This window comes from Rutidosis leptorrhynchoides, chromosome 5 (assembly GCF_046630445.1).
Source record: "Rutidosis leptorrhynchoides isolate AG116_Rl617_1_P2 chromosome 5, CSIRO_AGI_Rlap_v1, whole genome shotgun sequence".
Lineage (NCBI taxonomy): Eukaryota > Viridiplantae > Streptophyta > Magnoliopsida > Asterales > Asteraceae > Rutidosis > Rutidosis leptorrhynchoides.
In genome coordinates, this window is record NC_092337.1 from 26,512,593 (window position 1) to 26,530,938 (window position 18,346).

The window sequence follows — 18,346 nt, forward strand, 5'->3', positions numbered from 1 at the left end:
CCGGATACACTACACTGCTTTAAATTCAAATTCAAATAATTAGAGTATCAAATTATAATTAAAAGGAACCCAAACCAAATTAATAAGATAGTATATTTTTCAATTTAGAAGTCCGAATTAAATTCGGTTAAACTCGAAATCGAATTCAAGTTAATGATGGAGTATTAAATTGTTTATATACTTTTCTTTTTGGTTCGCAGAGGAAACCTCTCTAGCGACAATCACATTAGGTCCCCACTAGCGAGTAAAACCCCTGGGTGACGAGCCCCCGAGCTTTGAGACCTGTAACCGGGCGAATATCGCACATTGACGAGCATCATCCAGTGAATTGCGCAAATTGTTATATTTTACATTCCGACCAATACTACATTCACATGTTTCACTTTTCATACTAGTACTAGTAAAATCCTATTCAGCCGAAACAATTTATATATAGTAATTTGGTTAGATTTCCATTTTTTCGGTTTTAACCCAAACAAATTGAATCGCATTTTGATTTTCGGTTCAATTTTATTTTTTAGTTCAATTTACAAACTCATTTTGATTTTCGGTTTCACTCTCAAATTCAAAATAGAATAACCCCACATGTATACTATAAACAGAAACGATGAATACCCCTACCTCAAGAACCGATTCAACCGAATCCTAGTGAATATCGGTTCGAAAAGTAATCGTAGTAAAAGCTCCACAATCACAACCGTTAGTCATTCAAATGATGTTAGGAATACAAAAAGAAAATGTAACTAGGTTATAAAATGTAACTAGGTTATAGTGAAAGTGAGGTCAAAGTGATGAGACGTGTTGAATGTGATTTGGGGTTAAGTTGGTGACCAATCTTAGCATGGCCTACTCAATTCTTCTTCTTCTTCTTCTAAAACGTAATTACATCTTTCACAATTTATTTATTTTGACCTTTATACCCTCACCTCCTCTCTCATTTCATATATTCTTTTTGTATCATTTTCAGTCAACTTGACTTTTTTTCCTAAATAAAAAACTATAAATTAATAATTAATAATTAATATTAATAATATATCTATCAATAGTTTTGATCATATATAAAAACCACCTGTGCTATTAACTCCCGGCGCTCTTCTTCAACACAATCAAATTATAAACAAGAACACACAGACGAATTAATCAATCCATCGATCGCCATGAGCAACTTGAGTATAGTCGAAGCTACGCTCCCACCAGGCTTCAGATTCCACCCCAGGGACCATGAATTGATATGTGATTACTTGCTCAACAAGCTTTCTCTCTCTGATTCACATCTTCTTCTTGTTGAAATTGATCTTAATAAGTGTGAGCCATGGGACCTTCCTGGTAATAACAATATTACTCTATTTTATTAACATCTCCTTTTTTAAATTAGAATTGCATTTGATATTTGATATTAACACATGCTAAATTCATTTACAGTGTTTTCAACTTAACTTGTAAATTGTAATTGCGTTGTTTCTTTGCTTTATCTATCATCATCTCAATAATTGATCATCTGCCTTAAAGTTAGGGTCTATCATATGTGATACATAGTATGATATAATTTTGATATATAAATCCTCTTTTAATACCATATAAATTTATTTATTTATTCATTTGTTTCATTTAAATAAAATGAATTATGAAGTATTGAAATAAGCTGAGACATTGGATTTAACCATGCAGCTAGCTCAATTATTTGAATTACAAATTATTTGTTTATTTAAATTTAGTAATACGGAGTAAAATTTTTACCAAAAAAGAAAAACAATAATATACGTAGAAAATTGTAGCAATGTTAGACGGGCCTTAATTTTTGATAAATTTAGTATGGTTAGATATATAGATCACAATCCTGACATATTTGATTTAATATTCTATCAATCATAAAATTAATAAATTTAACGAGTCTTACTACCTAATTTTATTGTTTAATATTACTTTTTTAAATTTTCGTAAATTAATTATCAACTTTTATAAAGAGATAATAAGATAGATAATGAGATCCAGTTCTTTTACACATTTAATGATACACACTTCTTTAAATATTTATTGAATTACGGAGTATTATGAATTATGAATATGCATTATTATGAATGCATGTATCCATATCAATAGCAGTAGTGTGTTTATCCTAATCTACGTGTTATTTTGTCACACACACGTAAATACATAATTATAGTTTGAAACTATTTGTTCTTTCATACTACACATTTCTTTCACTTACTTTAGGATAAACTGACCTTTATAAATTGTCTTCACTTGATTATAAGAAAAGATCAAAATAACGAAATACAGCCAAACTTAAAATGACCACGTACATATACGTGTCAAGTACGGTACGTATCTACGTATTAATCATCAATTACGTTTTCACACGTATCTTAAATTCTTATTATTCCGTCAATAATAATCAAAGCAAATAATACATGTTTATTCATACAATAAGAAAACATGAATCAAAGTATGCGAGTGACAAATGATGGTATAGTATCAATTGAATGAGCGTTTTGAAATAATAATAATAATAATAATAATAATAATAATAATAATAATAATAATAATAATAATAATAATAATAATAATAATAATAATAATAATAATATATATATCTTGATATATAATTTAAATCATATTATTAGATTTTGACACTTTATCCTCATGTGTTAATTGATTAAATTGAAGGAAATAATGCCAAATAGATGGCACTAGCTAACCTCACTTATCGTGTTATACCCACGTGCCTGGCCCTCACATGAATAAAAACTAAAAAAAGGATACTTGCACTGAGATTTATTTATCCTTCTCCTTTTTCTGCAATAAAACAAATTATTACTTCCGTTCAAAAAAAATGTCCCTTAAAAGTTTTTTTTGTTTACAATCATATATGTTTGATAAATTCCATTTTATCTTTATACTCAAGCTAAATTTAATTGAATTAATTATAAAAAAATAGACGATTGAACACAGTAAATTAGAAAAATTTAAAGCTTAATGATATTTAATAGTTACCTTTGTGGTAGGATCAAGAGGGAAGTAACCATTCGGGGGGAAGCAAATTTTTTTTTTTTTCGTTTTTTTGAAAAAACTTTGTTCACGAACATTATAGATGAGATGAAAATATGAACATTTAGTAGAGACACTTTGTGATAAATATATTTATTTTGGCGGGAAAACGCTCGAAGAAGTAATATATAACAATTATCGTGTTTTTCGAGCGTATTTTGAGGTTTTAGCTATTGGGGTTTAGATATTAGGGTTTAGATATTAGGGTTTATAGGGTTTAGATATTTGGGTTTAGAAATTTAGGGTTTAGGGTTTAGATTTAGGGTTTAGATTTAGGATTTAGATTGAGTTTTTAACACGAACGGTTTAGAGTTTAGGGTTTGGTGTTTTGGGTTTATGGAATAAACCCAAAACACTAAACCCTAAACCCTAAACTCTAAATCGGGCTAAATTTTACTTCACAAAACATGGAAAAAAAAAACGTTCATATTCTTCACGAACAATATTATCTTGAATGTTATTTTTGTCGATCGTTTTTCCGCCTAAATAATAACATTTATCACGAAGTGTCTCTTCTAAATGTTCATATTTTCGTGTGATCTTGATGCCCGAAAAAAAAAATTTCTAAAAAAACGAAAAAAAATATAAAATTTTGCTTTCCTCCGATTGGTTACTTCCCCATTGATCCTGCTCCAGTTACTTTTTATAAAGAGACGAATATTTTGAGATAGTATAAATAGTAAGGTGAATATTTTCTAAGACGAAGGAAGTACTAACTAATTAATATTGCAAGATTGTATATTTGTAATCACGACACGTAGGATCAAGCTAGCAAACTGCTACTTATAAAAAAAACTTATGAAAAGGTTGCAACGTTAAATAAATTATAGCTCCGTTTGTGATGATATATTGACATAGATTTGATATGTTCTGTATTATTATTGATATATTGAATTGATATATTACTACTAAAAATCATAACAAATGGATTTGGACAATCAACTTAACTTTGCATTCACAAAAAAATTGACAGTGATGTATGTATGCTTTTAGTATTTTGTGTTACATTCATTGTATCTATGAGTTCTGTTTGGAAAACGCAATTCCCCAATAATGATCTAGATTAATGATCATAACAACATAATTATGCAAATAATTAACCGTTTGTGATCTTTTAATAGAAACGGCTTGCGTGGGAGGCAAGGAATGGTACTTTTATAGCCAAAGAGACCGAAAGTATGCAACAGGATTACGAACAAACAGGGCCACCTTATCAGGTTATTGGAAGGCAACCGGGAAAGATAGATCAATTTTTCGAAACCGAACACTTGTTGGGATGAGAAAGACTCTTGTTTTCTATCTTGGAAGGGCACCAAAAGGAAAGAAAACTGACTGGGTCATGCATGAATTTAGGGTTCAAGATTCTTTAGCACCTCCACTTAATCCTTCAGTTAAGGTCTAATTTCGTTATACTTCTTACATGAAAATATATATATATCTAAGAAGATTCCAAATAACTAATTATTTCTTTTTATGAGGAATAATCGTTAGTATTAAGTATATGTCTTTATCCATTTCAATAATTATATAGATATAAGATAAGATATATAATTATATATAGAATAAACAAGATGGAACATTATTAATATTGTATTATGGTATATATGCTAAGATAGCTGGTACAATACGTATCTATGCCACTCAAATTCTGATTTGTCTCTTTTGAACTTTACAAATATATACTTTGATACTCTAAAAGTTGATAACACAAAAGACATCCTAGTTATTTAAATCCATTTTATTTGATCACAACTTTACAAATATACTTTTATACCCTAAAATAATTCCAGTCTTTTTTAATGGACAATTGACCAAAACATCAATTTTACCACGAACTATGACGATTCGCCTTAAAAGAAAAAGAAAAAAGAAAGAAAAAGGAAAGAAAAAAAATTGTCAAAATGTCGTCGCAATGCAAGGTCCAAGGCACGCAAGCCACCTTGTGAGGACATTTTTATAATTTACCTTTTTTGAGGACGAATCATCATAGTTCGTTGATAAAATGGTGTTTTTATCAATAGCCTGTTTTTTTTATTCATTTTGTAAATATACTCTCTCCTTTTTGAATTTAAGAGACATTAAATAAATAACAAAAATATTTCTAATAAGCTTGATTGAAATTTTTTATTTTTTTTTTGGAACAGCAGAAGATTTTATAAAAAACTAGCAAGAAGCTAGAAAAAATAAAAGTGCAACAAAAAATTACAAAGTGATCAATGGGTTTTGCAACCACATGGACCAATTAAGTCTAGCTATTTTATATCTAGAGAATAACAAAAAAAAAAAAAGACGTAACAATTATATTATCCAGAACGTGCACGATTTTGAAGCTAGAATCCTTGAAAGTGTAGCAATTTCGAAGCCGCCATATGTTCCAAAGAGAAGAATAAACGATGCTAGTCACGACGATACGTTTCTTCCCGTGAAGAGGCAGATTATCGAGCCAAGACCACAAGTCGTCCATGGAGTTCCATGTTGGAATACCAATATTCAGCCACAATCCAACTTTTGAGCATATTTGTCTACTTATGTCACAATAAACAAAGACATGGTACATTATTTCTTGATAAACTTCGCACCAAACACATGAAGGATTTGGAAGAGAAATACCTTTAACCGCAAGATTGTCCTTTGTAGCGAGACGATTCATCTTTAGGCGCCAAATAAAAATATTAATTTTAATCGGATAAAGTGAGTACCAAACAGTAGGCTGAGCAAAAGAGGCGAAAGAGTGCTGATCGATCATGATTCTGGCTTCAGTAACAGTGAACGGATGGGAAGAAGACCCATTCCAGACCCACTCATCCACATCGGAAGACAGAGAAACATGGGTTAGCAGATCTTGCAATTCATAAAAAGAAGCAGATTCAATACCTCCACGAGGATCCCTCCTCCAAAACCATACCCAAGATCCTTCATGAAATCGATCCACAACCAAGTCTGATTTCCTATCGTCCAACGCCAAAAGTCGAGGAAAACGAACAGCAAGTGAAATCCCCTCTAACCATGGGTCAAACCAGAAGCTAGTAAGCGAACCGTTCCCCAACTTGATGGTGATAAGCGAATACCGAACCCGGTTATTTGTGTGCATGTCACGCACACATTTACAGATGGAAGTGATGTCGTAGCGTGGGGGTACGGAAATACTATTATTTTTTTCTACGAAATACGTTACAAATTACACAAGTTTTAATTATTTACAGATGGGATATACCTAAACCTTGCTACAACACTATAGACAGTGTACCTAATCGTAGAGTAGTATAGTTTTTAGTAAGTCCGGTTCGTTCCACAGGGAGACGACTTATTTTACACTATATTTTAAACAATTATATTTGTACAAAATATATATTTTTATATATAATAATAATAATATAAAAGGGGGTTTACAGTTTAATGATCGGTTTGTCGATTTCAAAACTTTAGTCGCAGTTAAAACCTAATGTAAAATATATTAAAAATAAGACTTAATTTAAAGCGTAAAGTAAATAACGATAATGAAATTGAGATAAATAAAAGTGTGATAAAATAAAATTGCGATAATTAAAAAGTACGATAATTAAAAGTGCAATTAAATATGAAAATAAAGAAATTATGCTTATTTAAACTTCCGTAATCATGATGTTTGACGTGTTGATTTTTAGTTTATTCCCATGGGTTAATTATCCTTTGTCTTGGATTATTTAATATGTCCGTCTGGTTTTTGTCCATAACAATCCATCAGTCATAAATATAAAATGCGAGTGTCCTCGTCAAATTATCCTTATACCTGAAGTCAAATATTCCAACTAATTGGGGACTTAAACTGTAACAAGGTCTTAATACTTTGTTTAATAATTACACCAGGATATCGACTGCGTGTAACCCAAGGTTTTAATACTTTGTTATCAATTATGTCAAGTGTCCTTGTACATAATTTCACCTCTGTTTTAATAATTCTAGTGACTATTAATTCATTCCCGTGTCCGGTTAAATGAACGATTATTCGTACATATAAATATCCCGCCCATCGTGTCCGATTGAGTGTATATGGTTATTTATAGGTACGTCCAATTGTAATTCTTTATATTAAAATTAACAAACTATCATTTAGTTAAACAAATATAAAGCCCATTAATAGTCCATAGTCTAATTTCCACAAGTGTCGTTCTTTTGTCCAAACCCCAATTATGGTACAAAGCCCAATTACCCAATTTTAGTATTTTAGCCCAACATAATGATTACTTCTTCTTAAATAAGCATAATAATAACTTAAGTACGAGACATTAATTTAAAAAGGAGAACATAGCTTACATTGATTATTTATCGCGTAGTGTTACACAGACAGAGCTCCGACTTTAAAACCCGTAAAATAACTTTTGCATAACCCAAAACTAATCTAATATAAAACTACACTATATATATATATATATATATATATATATATATATATATATATATATATATATATATATATATATATATATATATATATATATATATATATATATATATATATATATATATATATATATTTATTTATTTTTATTACAGAGGAGTATTATTATTTTTTTTTTTTGGTGTTGAACTCGGCAGCAAGCTCGGGCCTTTTATAGGAAATTTTGATCCTGGTGTGCTCCGCGATCGTGGAGGTTTAAGCCTTCAGAGCTCCGCGAGTGCGGAGGTCCGAAATCCAGCTCACAAATTTTTGGCCATTTGCTTGTCGACGTTTTATTTAAATATATATAATATATAAATAATTTATATAATTATTTAAATATTATATTATATTTTTGTGCATAGTTGACTCATAATTTTTAGTCCGTTGCGTCGGGCGTTGATAGTTGGCTCAGGTCCCAGTTCCGGATTTCCGAACGTCCTTTCGTATAATTTAATATCTTGTACTTTGCGTTCCGCAACTTGTACTCTTGTCATTTTTAGACGTTTCTCATCAATAATTTGAACCACTTGAATTGTATCTTGTACAATTGAGCTTTTTGGATGTTTGCGTCTTCAAATCGTTGTTTTCGCCTTTTGTCTTCGCACTTATTTAATATAAACGATTACAACTTAAAATAGGACAATTACAACTAAATAATTTACATATTGGGAGGATATTGCTACTAAATATATGTTCATTTGGAGCACTATCAAATATCCCCACACTTGAGCGTTGCTTGTCCTCAAGCAATACAGAACTTGAAATTAAATTACACGAATCACTTCTTTATTCTTCACACTTTATACATCAGTGATTTTGATACGGTGGTATGAACAATGATAGTAACGATGTGGTTTACAGTCCCACATAACTATGAAAATTTAGATCCTTTACGGAAATTGGATCTTTATGAAAACATTTGATCTTTTGAAAATTCAATCTAGCTTTTACCCTAGATAAGTTTTCCGGAATAACCCTTCACCGGTGTTTGCAAAATATTTTTGTGGGTTTTGTGGGTATCAGATTTTAAAATTTTAGCTCAAAACTTGCGATTTTGTGTCACCCACTTGCTAACCTTGTATTAGGAAAGCAACACGTCCAGTATACTTGCTCCGTATATTACCTTTCGGCAAACTACCGTCCGGTTGTAAAGGAAAGCGTTGAACAAGCAACTGTTAAGACAATGTCTAATGACATGCAGATGTTCATGGTCTACAACGTGTCGGATGCAATTACTATCCTTTATAGGAGCAATAGTAAAGATCACCCTATAATTTTTTTTCGGTCTGGCACAAGGTCCTGTCTTCGACCATGCTATGCAACCACCGTTCTTACGGTTGACACCCGATTTGGTTCAGGTGACCTAATGAATTCCAGGTGAATTCCTAGGATTTTACGTTCAATGGTAATGAACGCATTGAAAACAGGTTTTCCAGAAAACAAATAGGTTTGTAATTTTGATCAAAATATTTTCTCGTTCAAGCTCGAGTTTAGATATCATCGAATTCCATGAGTTTGAATTCTCAATCTTTAAGGTCAATCTCAAGGATTGAGTAATATCAGGCTTAAAAGCTGATTTTTGATCTTTAAGGAGATTATCCTTTCTGGGGGTCTGATTCATTAGTCTTATCAAGCTAATTTGCACGGCGCCCTCCCCATTTTACGAGACAAATCCTCTCATGATTAGGATAAGTCTGACCACATGGCGACCCTGTTTGATGCTGAGATCCGTGGATTTCCTGCTGATTTTAGAGATGACTTTTCTAGATTTTTTGTCAACCTACAGCTGGTCTGGACGACAACTTCTTGACCTAAATCAAGAAGCGCGTGTCTTTTTCGAAAGACTTTACTTCTCTTTTAATGATGGAATTGATTCATCGTGTAGATCCATCTCTCTTTCAAATATATTACAGTAAACCGGGTAAAACAGTTAATTTAGTCCAAAATAAAAGCACCTGCAATAAACTTTACAGAAACATGTGATAGATAGTTTTTAATTGAATAACTTGGTACATTCTCCCCACACTTGGCTTTTTTCATGCGTCTTTTTAAATCTTAATAAATAAATTCAAGCGTTTTAGTTGTTTCTCAATTTATGTCCTTTTTGAGGTAACGATAATTTCGGTATTAACACCTAGTTTTCATCGTTCATAAATATGTATAAACATGATTTTGAATTCATTTAGTTGAAATTTTTTTAAAATTTTCACAAAATTTAGAAAATAAACCAAGTATAAACTCGAGAGAATTTATAACCCTTCCCCACACTTGAGATCATGCAATGCCCTCATTTGCATGAAATCAGACTCTAATTATAAATTCATGAGGGTGATTAGTGTAGAAAAGTGATTGAAAATACCCAGTTTGTAATTACAAAACTCGTCGAATGATAGATGGCGCGCCTCATCGTTCATTCCTTCTTGTTTTATCACACATGTTTTTCTTCAAAAACGGTTTCTTTTCTGAACTGTTATCTAATATTTGAAAATACGTCTTTTACCCTAACTCATCATGCATTTTTATTAACGAGTTATGCACTAACCTGAACCCCTAATTTAACGTTAAGTGGGGTTAGACTTCCCCACACTTAGCTGACGACATGTAAAGTCGGTAGAATAAGTTCCACGAATTAAAATAGTGAGCCAGTTATTTATATCTCGGGTGGTGTATGATATATCAATGGGTTTAAAGTTTACACTCACCCGATCGTCACTACTTAATTCTTTTTTAAGTGTAGCTTTTAGTAAATGGATATGTCTCTTTTCTGGTTCTTGGTCAAATGGATCGATATACACCGACATACATATTATAGGGTGGACAATTCCTAACATTTCCTTCCTTTTATTCTCGGGATCAAAGTTTTCACCTCTATTACCTAATTGGGTAAAATCCGAGGTGTCATTATCTATTACAGCTCGTAGTTCATCTTCGGTAGATGACTCGTCTATTGAGAATATTGGGTTGGAAGGTTGTGGCTGGATTGAAGCAAATTCTTCTTCATTAACGGTCTTTATCGGTTCCTCCACTTTGGTCTCGGGGGTAAAATTTTCAACGTTATTGTTTTCCCAAGAGTACCAATTTGTCACCCTTACTTCTTCTTCATCCATTGATGGATCGATGATTTCGTCGGTTGAGGCTAATGTGTCGATATGTTGTGAAATTGGTAAAGCTGAATAAAAAGTATCATCGGGATAATTGGTGATTTCGGAGCTCTCGAATTCATCAAAATTCGATGATATGAGATTTTTTTGCACACGACTCCTCAGATCAACTGGTGTGTAATCTGATAGGGTTTCAGCTTGCTGATTTATAAACTCTCTCATTTGTTCATTTTGAGCATCAAGTTCTTAGAGTTTGATTTTCATATGATCTAAAGAATTTTCAGGCACATAATTTTCCTCGTCTTCTGGTTGTTGAGTTTGGATATATTCTTGGGAATAATCCCAATTTGAATTGTATTCTTCATAATCGTTCCATTCAGGTTCCGTGGGTGCGTAATTTTTCATAGGAACGTAATAATAACATTCCCATGTTGAGTGATAATCTCCACAGATTTCACAACCAGTTATTGTTTCGTCATTCGTGATCCAAGATTGACCGAACGAATTGTCATCAACACCCGTTTGAGAGTATTCATTAAATTGATTTCGGATGTCATAAAGAGTTTCCAAAATATCATCGAGATTTTTCATAATGCGCTTATTACCAAATTTTAGCTACAATGTGGTGCATTTACTAATTATCCTATTAGTTATAAAACTAAAAATTATATAAGTTATCAAATTAATAGACTTTTCGGCTCTTGCCCACGTTTCGAATAGCCAATATATGCAGCAGGGAGCCAGAACCCTTTAAATCGGAAGCTCACAACTCAGCCACTAACAAATCCAACTATTACTACGAACCAGAAAATTTCATGTCTATCAATTTAACCGCTTAAAATAATTTTTCGTTTGGAATTTTAGAGAAGAAATAAAAAATCTATGTCCTAAAAACTAGTGTGTCGAGAAATAAGAAAGAAAAAGATTACGCGTCGAAAAACGTCGAAAAATAAAAATAAGAAAGAAAATGTCGAAACTTAAAAATCTAAAAATTAAATCTAAAAATTTGCGCCTAAAGGTATTAAAGCTTAAAGGAATTCTATATCCAAAACGGCAATAACTTAATTAGGCACTAAAATCTAAAAACTGTGTCGCAAAATTTTAAAGCGCCTAAATCTTAATCTTAAAGAAAAAGCACTTAAGGGATTTTACGGCAAAGCCTAAAAATCTTGAAATAAAAATAAGCTACGGCAAAATACTAGAACTTAAAACTAGCTACGAACGATAAAAATACAAATTTTACGATTAAACGATTAAAAAGTTACAATTTATAAAAAGAAGCTAAAAATGAAAAATTTATTTATTTTTATAAAAATATTATTTTTATATTTATTTAATAAAAGTATTAATTTATATATATATTAAAACTAATTAAAACTAATTATAACTAATTAATTAAAAAAATTAAACTAAATTATAATAATAATAAAGTAATTAGGGTTTATAATAAATAATAATAATTAATACTCCGTAATTAATGCTGAATTAGGTTGATCAGGCGTGTCAGGCCAAACTCCGCGAGTGCGGATCCTAGCTGGCAACAAACTCCGCGAGTCACGGAGGGTGAAAATTCGTTTGACAGGTTTATTTTTTTATTTTTTATTTTTTAAAAATTTTATATTGTTTTTCTAAAAATATATTTATACAAATATATATTAAAATTATAGCGTTTCGCCGAGTCCCCGGCAGCGGCGCCAAAAACTTGATGTCGTAGCGTGGGGGTACGGAAATACTATTATTTTTTTCTACGAAATACGCTACAAATTACACAAGTTTTAATTATTTACAGATGGGATATACCTAAACCTTGCTACAACACTATAGGCAGTGTACCTAATCGTAGAGTAGTATTGTTTTTAGTAAGTCCGGTTCGTTCCACAGGGAGACGACTTATTTTACACTATATTTTAAACAACGATATTTGTACAAAATATATATTTTTATATATAATAATAATATAAAAGGGGGTTTACCGTTTAATGACCGGTTTGTCGATTTCAAAACTTTAGTCGCAGTTAAAACCTAATGTAAAATATATTAAAAATAAGACTTAATTTAAAGCGTAAAGTAAATAACGATAATGAATTTGCGATAAATAAAAGTGCAATAAAATAAAATTGCGATAATTAAAAAGTACGATAATTAAAAGTGCAATTAAATATGAAAATAAAGGAATTATGCTTATTTAAACTTCCGTAATCATGATATTTGACGTGTTGATTTTTAGTTTATTCCCATGGGTTAATTATCCTTTGTCCTGGATTATTTAATATGTCCGTCTGGTTTTTGTCCATAACAATCCATCAGTCATAAATATAAAATGCGAGTGTCCTCGTCAAATTATCCTTATACCTGAAGTCAAATATTCCAACTAATTGGGGACTTAAACTGTAACAAGGTCTTAATACTTTGTTTAATAATTACACCAGGATATCGACTGCGTGTAACCCAAGGTTTTAATACTTTGTTATCAATTATGTCAAGTGTCCTTGTACATAATTTCACCTCTGTTTTAATAATTCTAGTGACTATTAATTCATTCCCGTGTCCGGTTAAATGAACGATTATTCGTACATATAAATATCCCGCCCATCGTGTCCGATTGAGTGTATATGGTTATTTATAGGTACGTCCAATTGTAATTCTTTATATTAAAATTAACAAACTATCATTTAGTTAAACAAATATAAAGCGCATTAATAGCCCATAGTCTAATTTCCACAAGTGTCGTTCTTTTGTCCAAACCCCAATTATGGTACAAAGCCCAATTACCCAATTTTAGTATTTTAGCTCAACATCATGATTACTTCATCTTAAATAAGCATAATAATAACTTAAGTACGAGGCATTAATTTAAAAAGGAGAACATAGCTTACATTGATTATTTATCGCGTAGTGTTACACGGACAGAGCTCCGACTTTAAAACCCGTAAAATAACCTTTGCATAACCCAAAACTAATCTAATATAAAACTACACTATACTATATATATATATATATATATATATATATATATATATATATATATATATATATATATATATATATATATATATATATATATTTATTATTATTACAGAGGAGTATTATTATTATTATTATTTTTTTTGGTGTTGAACTCGGCAGCAAGCTCGTGCCTTTTATAGGAAATTTTGATCCTGGTGTGCTCCGCGATCGTGGAGGTTTAAGCCTTCAGAGCTCCGCGAGTGCGGAGGTCCGAAATCCAGCTCACAAATTTTTGGCCATTTGCTTGTCGACGTTTTATTTAAATATATATAATATATAAATAATTTATATAATTATTTAAATATTATATTATATTCTTGTGCATAGTTGACTCATAATTTTTTAGTCCGTTGCGTCGGGCGTTGATAGTTGGCTCAGGTCCCGGTTCCGGATTTCCAAACGTCCTTTCGTATAATTTAATATCTTGTACTTTGCGTTCCGCAACTTGTACTCTTGTCATTTTTAGACGTTTCTCATCAATAATTTGAACCACTTGAATTGTATCTTGTACAATTGAGCTTTTTGGATGTTTGCGTCTTCAAATCGTTGTTTTCGCCTTTTGTCTTCGCACTTATTTAATATAAACGATTACAACTTAAAATAGGACAATTACAACTAAATAATTTACATATTGGGAGGATATTGCTACTAAATATATGTTCATTTGGAACACTATCAGGAAGCCCATGTACCATGATGATATCGGTTCGATGTGATAACACCGCCTCTATTAGCCCCATGAATTGCAGTCACAATCTTTACCCATAATGCACCCTTATTAACCAAAAATCGCCATCTCCATTTGTATAGGAGTGCAAGGTTGAGAGAACCAAGACTTGCAACATTTAAGCCTCCCTTATCGTGCGGGTTAAGAATAAGCCTCCAATTTACCCAGTGAATTTTTTTAGCATTGTCTTTTCCTCCCCAAAAGAACGAGGCACGCAATGACTCCATTGATCGAATTACATTAGAAGGGGCTTTGAATAAAGACATGTAATATGTACCAAGACTTCTGAGAACCGACTTTATTAAAGTTAGCCGACCACCAAAAGATAACATATTTGCCTTCCACGAAGCGAGGAGTTTCTTGATCTTAGCAATGACCGGATCCCAGTTTGCTGCTTTCGACATATTACGACCTACAGGAAGTCCTAAGAAGTGAAAAGGCAATGAAGCATTTGAACATCCCATAACCCCTGCAAGTCTAACCACTTCGAGCGCATGCACACCAATGCCAAAAAGGTTGGATTTATGAAGATTAATTTTCAACCCAGATACCGCATAAAAACATCCAAGGAGAGTAACTAGGTTCATAGCATTAGCATCATCCCACTCTCCAACAAAAATAGCATCATCAGCATAAATACAATGAGAAATTAGCTCCCCACAAATACTATTTCCTACGCGAATGCCCTTAAAAGCCGAGTTACATATAGCATCTTTCATCGCAGCAGTAAGACCCTCCATTCCAATTATAAACAAGAAGGGAGATAAAGGGTCACCTTGACGGAGCCCACGCCCTATTATGAATTCAGAAGAAGGACTACCGTTAAGTAGTAGGGAGGCGCATGAAGAGGTGAGACAAGCACGAATCCAACTAACCCATTTTGCATTGAAGCCGAGGTTAGAAAGCATACAGAATATGTACTCCCAATGAATAGAATCAAAAGCTTTGTCGAAATCAACCTTGAACAACATAGCTTTTTTATGCCTCTTCTTACACCATTCAACAACTTCATTAATAATGAGAGGCCCGTCCAGAATTTGACGACCTTTAATGAAAGCCGTCTGTTCGGGACTAATAATGTCGTCAATGACCTGCGCAAACCTGTTAGCAAGAAGCTTTGCTATAATTTTATATTGAAAACCAATAAGGCTGATTGGCCTGTAGTCTTGAACATAAATCGGATGGTCTTTTTTCGGGATCAGAGAAAAAAATGACGCATTGCATCCACGTGGTATGCGGCAACTATTCTCAAAGTCAAGAACCATATAATACACGTCATCCTTAACAGTATCCCAGAAATGTTTAATGAACCTGAAAGAAAACCCATCCGGACCTGGCGCTTTATCACAACCACATGACCAAACCGCATCCTTAATCTCCTCTTTAGAAAATGATGAGCTTAAAAAGGAGGATCTAGCATCGGAAAGCCTCATCAGATTACTACTTGGAGAAGCGACGGTAGCGCAATTCACATGTTTAAACTTATCTGTGAAGAAGTTAAGGAAAACATCCTTGACTCTCGACGGAGACGTCTCCCAAATTCCGTTATGCATGATACCATATACTTGAAGCTTTTTTCATTTCCTATTGAGTAAAGTGTGAAAAAGAGGAATTTTCATCCCCCAGACTGATAGCAAGTTTCTTATTTTTTTGGGCCATGTTTGCAACTTCAACTGATTCGATGATCGCCAATTCTTTAATAATAGTAGACCGTGTAACAGCAAGAGAAGACGGGTCAGGAACCAGGCATATTTGCGCATCAACATCTTTGAGCTGGGACATTAGCGAGATCTTGTCAGAAGCAGACTTCGAACGAGAAGTAAGACTCCAAACTTTCAGCGCGTCTTTCACCCTTTTGAGTTTATCTTTGAATCTGATTTGATGATTTGAACTCAAATAAATGTCAGTTTTGTTCCAAGCCGATTTAACTGTGTCTTCAAAACCTTCCAATTCGAACCAAGATTTGAATAACTTAAACGGAATGGGGCCATAGTCCCGAAAATGAAAACGAAAATGTAACATGATATAAATAACTTACAGCAAATATGATAAATTAGATAGTTTACTCATTTATACTCGTAAATACTAATTTATACACTTGTTATGTTTCTTTAAGATAAGCAAAAATATAATGGTAAATTAAAAACAATAATACTTCTGTCCTTTATATAGGTGTTCAAATTTTTCAAAGTATTTTGATAATAATTATATAAATACAAACATATTTAAAATTCGAGTTATTTATATAACTTTCATCAAATATTATATAGCACGATTAAAAATATTTACGCTAAAAGTTGATAAAAAAAGACTTTAAAAAGTCTAAGCAATACACTACTACGACCTAGACTAATAAATATATTAACACAATTATTACTGTTATTATTACAGGAAGATTGGGTGCTATGCAGAGTGTTTTGTAAGAACAGAGAAATAGTTGATGGAAAACAACTTAGTAGCAACATGGGAAGCATAACCAAATATGAGGATAGAGTAAGTTGTTCTTCATCTCTACCACCATTAATGGAACCTTACACCCTTACCTTTGACCAAAGTCAACCCACCACAACCTTCAACAACAAAACTTATAATAATACTCATAACCAGCAAGTGCCCTGCTTCTCCACCATTTACAACACCGTGTCTAATAATTCACAGTTCGAACTGATAAATAACAATCAAAACCTATTCATTTCCAACGACACTAGTACTACAACCATACCACAACCACCATTACACGAAATTATGATTCCTTCAACGTCGACATCTTCATCATCACATTGTTACGAAAAGAAGGATACGATTAAAGCTATTTTGAGCCGTTTCAACAACAACGTGGATAAAAACGACACGTTAAGCTTTGGTGAATCCGATCAAAGCTTTTTGTCCGATACAGCTTTGGCCGTTACCATGTGGTACCCCTGATATTTATTAGTTTGTAACAATTGTAGTATTATTAATAGTACGTTGTTGTTAATGTACATACATATATATGTGTAAAAAGCATCTACTTAGTATAATGTTGAAAGAGAGCTCTTGTACTAAAATAATACAGTATGCTTTTTGTTGTATATCTAACAGTTTTAAGGCAGCTGATTATGAGTAGGTCTAGATCGTCAATAAAAACCTTTTTACTACTATATTATATCGGGTGGCTCAAATTTTTATTTAGTTGTTTAGCCCTTTATCGAGTTAAAAAATTTAATTATTTAAAGTGTGTGTCATTTTCGTCGACATATATAGCTGGCGAACTACTACTCCTGATGTATAAATTAGTTATTACTCCGTAATAACTAAATTTTATAGTCAAAATTAAATTTTTAATTATTAAAGTTAATATTTTCAAGTAGTATTTAATCAATATCTACGAAACAATATGACCTCACTAGATATTCGCTATATTCGCCGATCATCATTTTATATGCATAAAATAAATAAACAATTACATACGGAGCATAATATTATTATCATACTTATCAAGTATTTTAGTCAATGATTGGAACGAAAAAACAAACATAAATAAACAAAAATTAAAAGTAAAAAAAAAAAAAAATGTAAAATCAAAGAGGTCACTTGATGACTTGATGTCATGCCAAATGTAAGCCATCCTATTATTTTATCCAAGATACTTTCACAAATCCACGTTTTTGTTTGATTTACTAATAATTTACAAAATTAACATACAAATTCAAATAACCATTATAGTTTAGCAAATGAGTTCTAATGCATAATTTAAAGATCTATTATAAAGAACAGTAGATATGTCATTAACCTTTTAGAGTTAGACGGCTAAAAACAGTTGTCAACGAATACAAATTATTTCAATCCTCACGAGGCGCACGAATGTAAAGTCTAACCTAATAACAAGGACATGATTAGCTGTTGTAAAAAAATGATTAACAAAATAAAGACCGTACGAAAAAGAATGATTTTGATAATGGGGTTAGGTTTAATTTGTATCCTAAAAAGTCCAACAAGAATCTCAGTACCATAGCTAGATAGAAAGCAACTTGCAACCAATATCTATAGCTTTTAGTCTACCAA

At 31.9% G+C, this 18,346-nt stretch overlaps 1 protein-coding gene across 2 annotated transcripts; it reads left to right on the top strand.

The window, feature by feature from the left end:
* Window positions 1-1,017: 1,017 nt before the first annotated feature.
* On the top strand, window positions 1,018-17,403 carry LOC139847237 (NAC domain-containing protein 21/22-like). Of its 2 annotated transcripts, none has more exons than XM_071836890.1 (3): window positions 1,018-1,326; window positions 4,170-4,444; window positions 16,694-17,403. In XM_071836890.1, the coding sequence occupies exons 1-3, from the start codon at window positions 1,158-1,160 to the stop codon at window positions 17,225-17,227; spliced, it is 978 nt and encodes a 325-aa protein (XP_071692991.1). In that variant the 5' UTR covers window positions 1,018-1,157; the 3' UTR covers window positions 17,228-17,403. The 2 variants fall into 2 exon arrangements, with proteins under 2 accessions (XP_071692991.1, XP_071692992.1); XM_071836891.1 differs by having other exon boundaries at window positions 4,170-4,438.
* The last annotated feature ends 943 nt before the right edge of the window (window positions 17,404-18,346 follow it).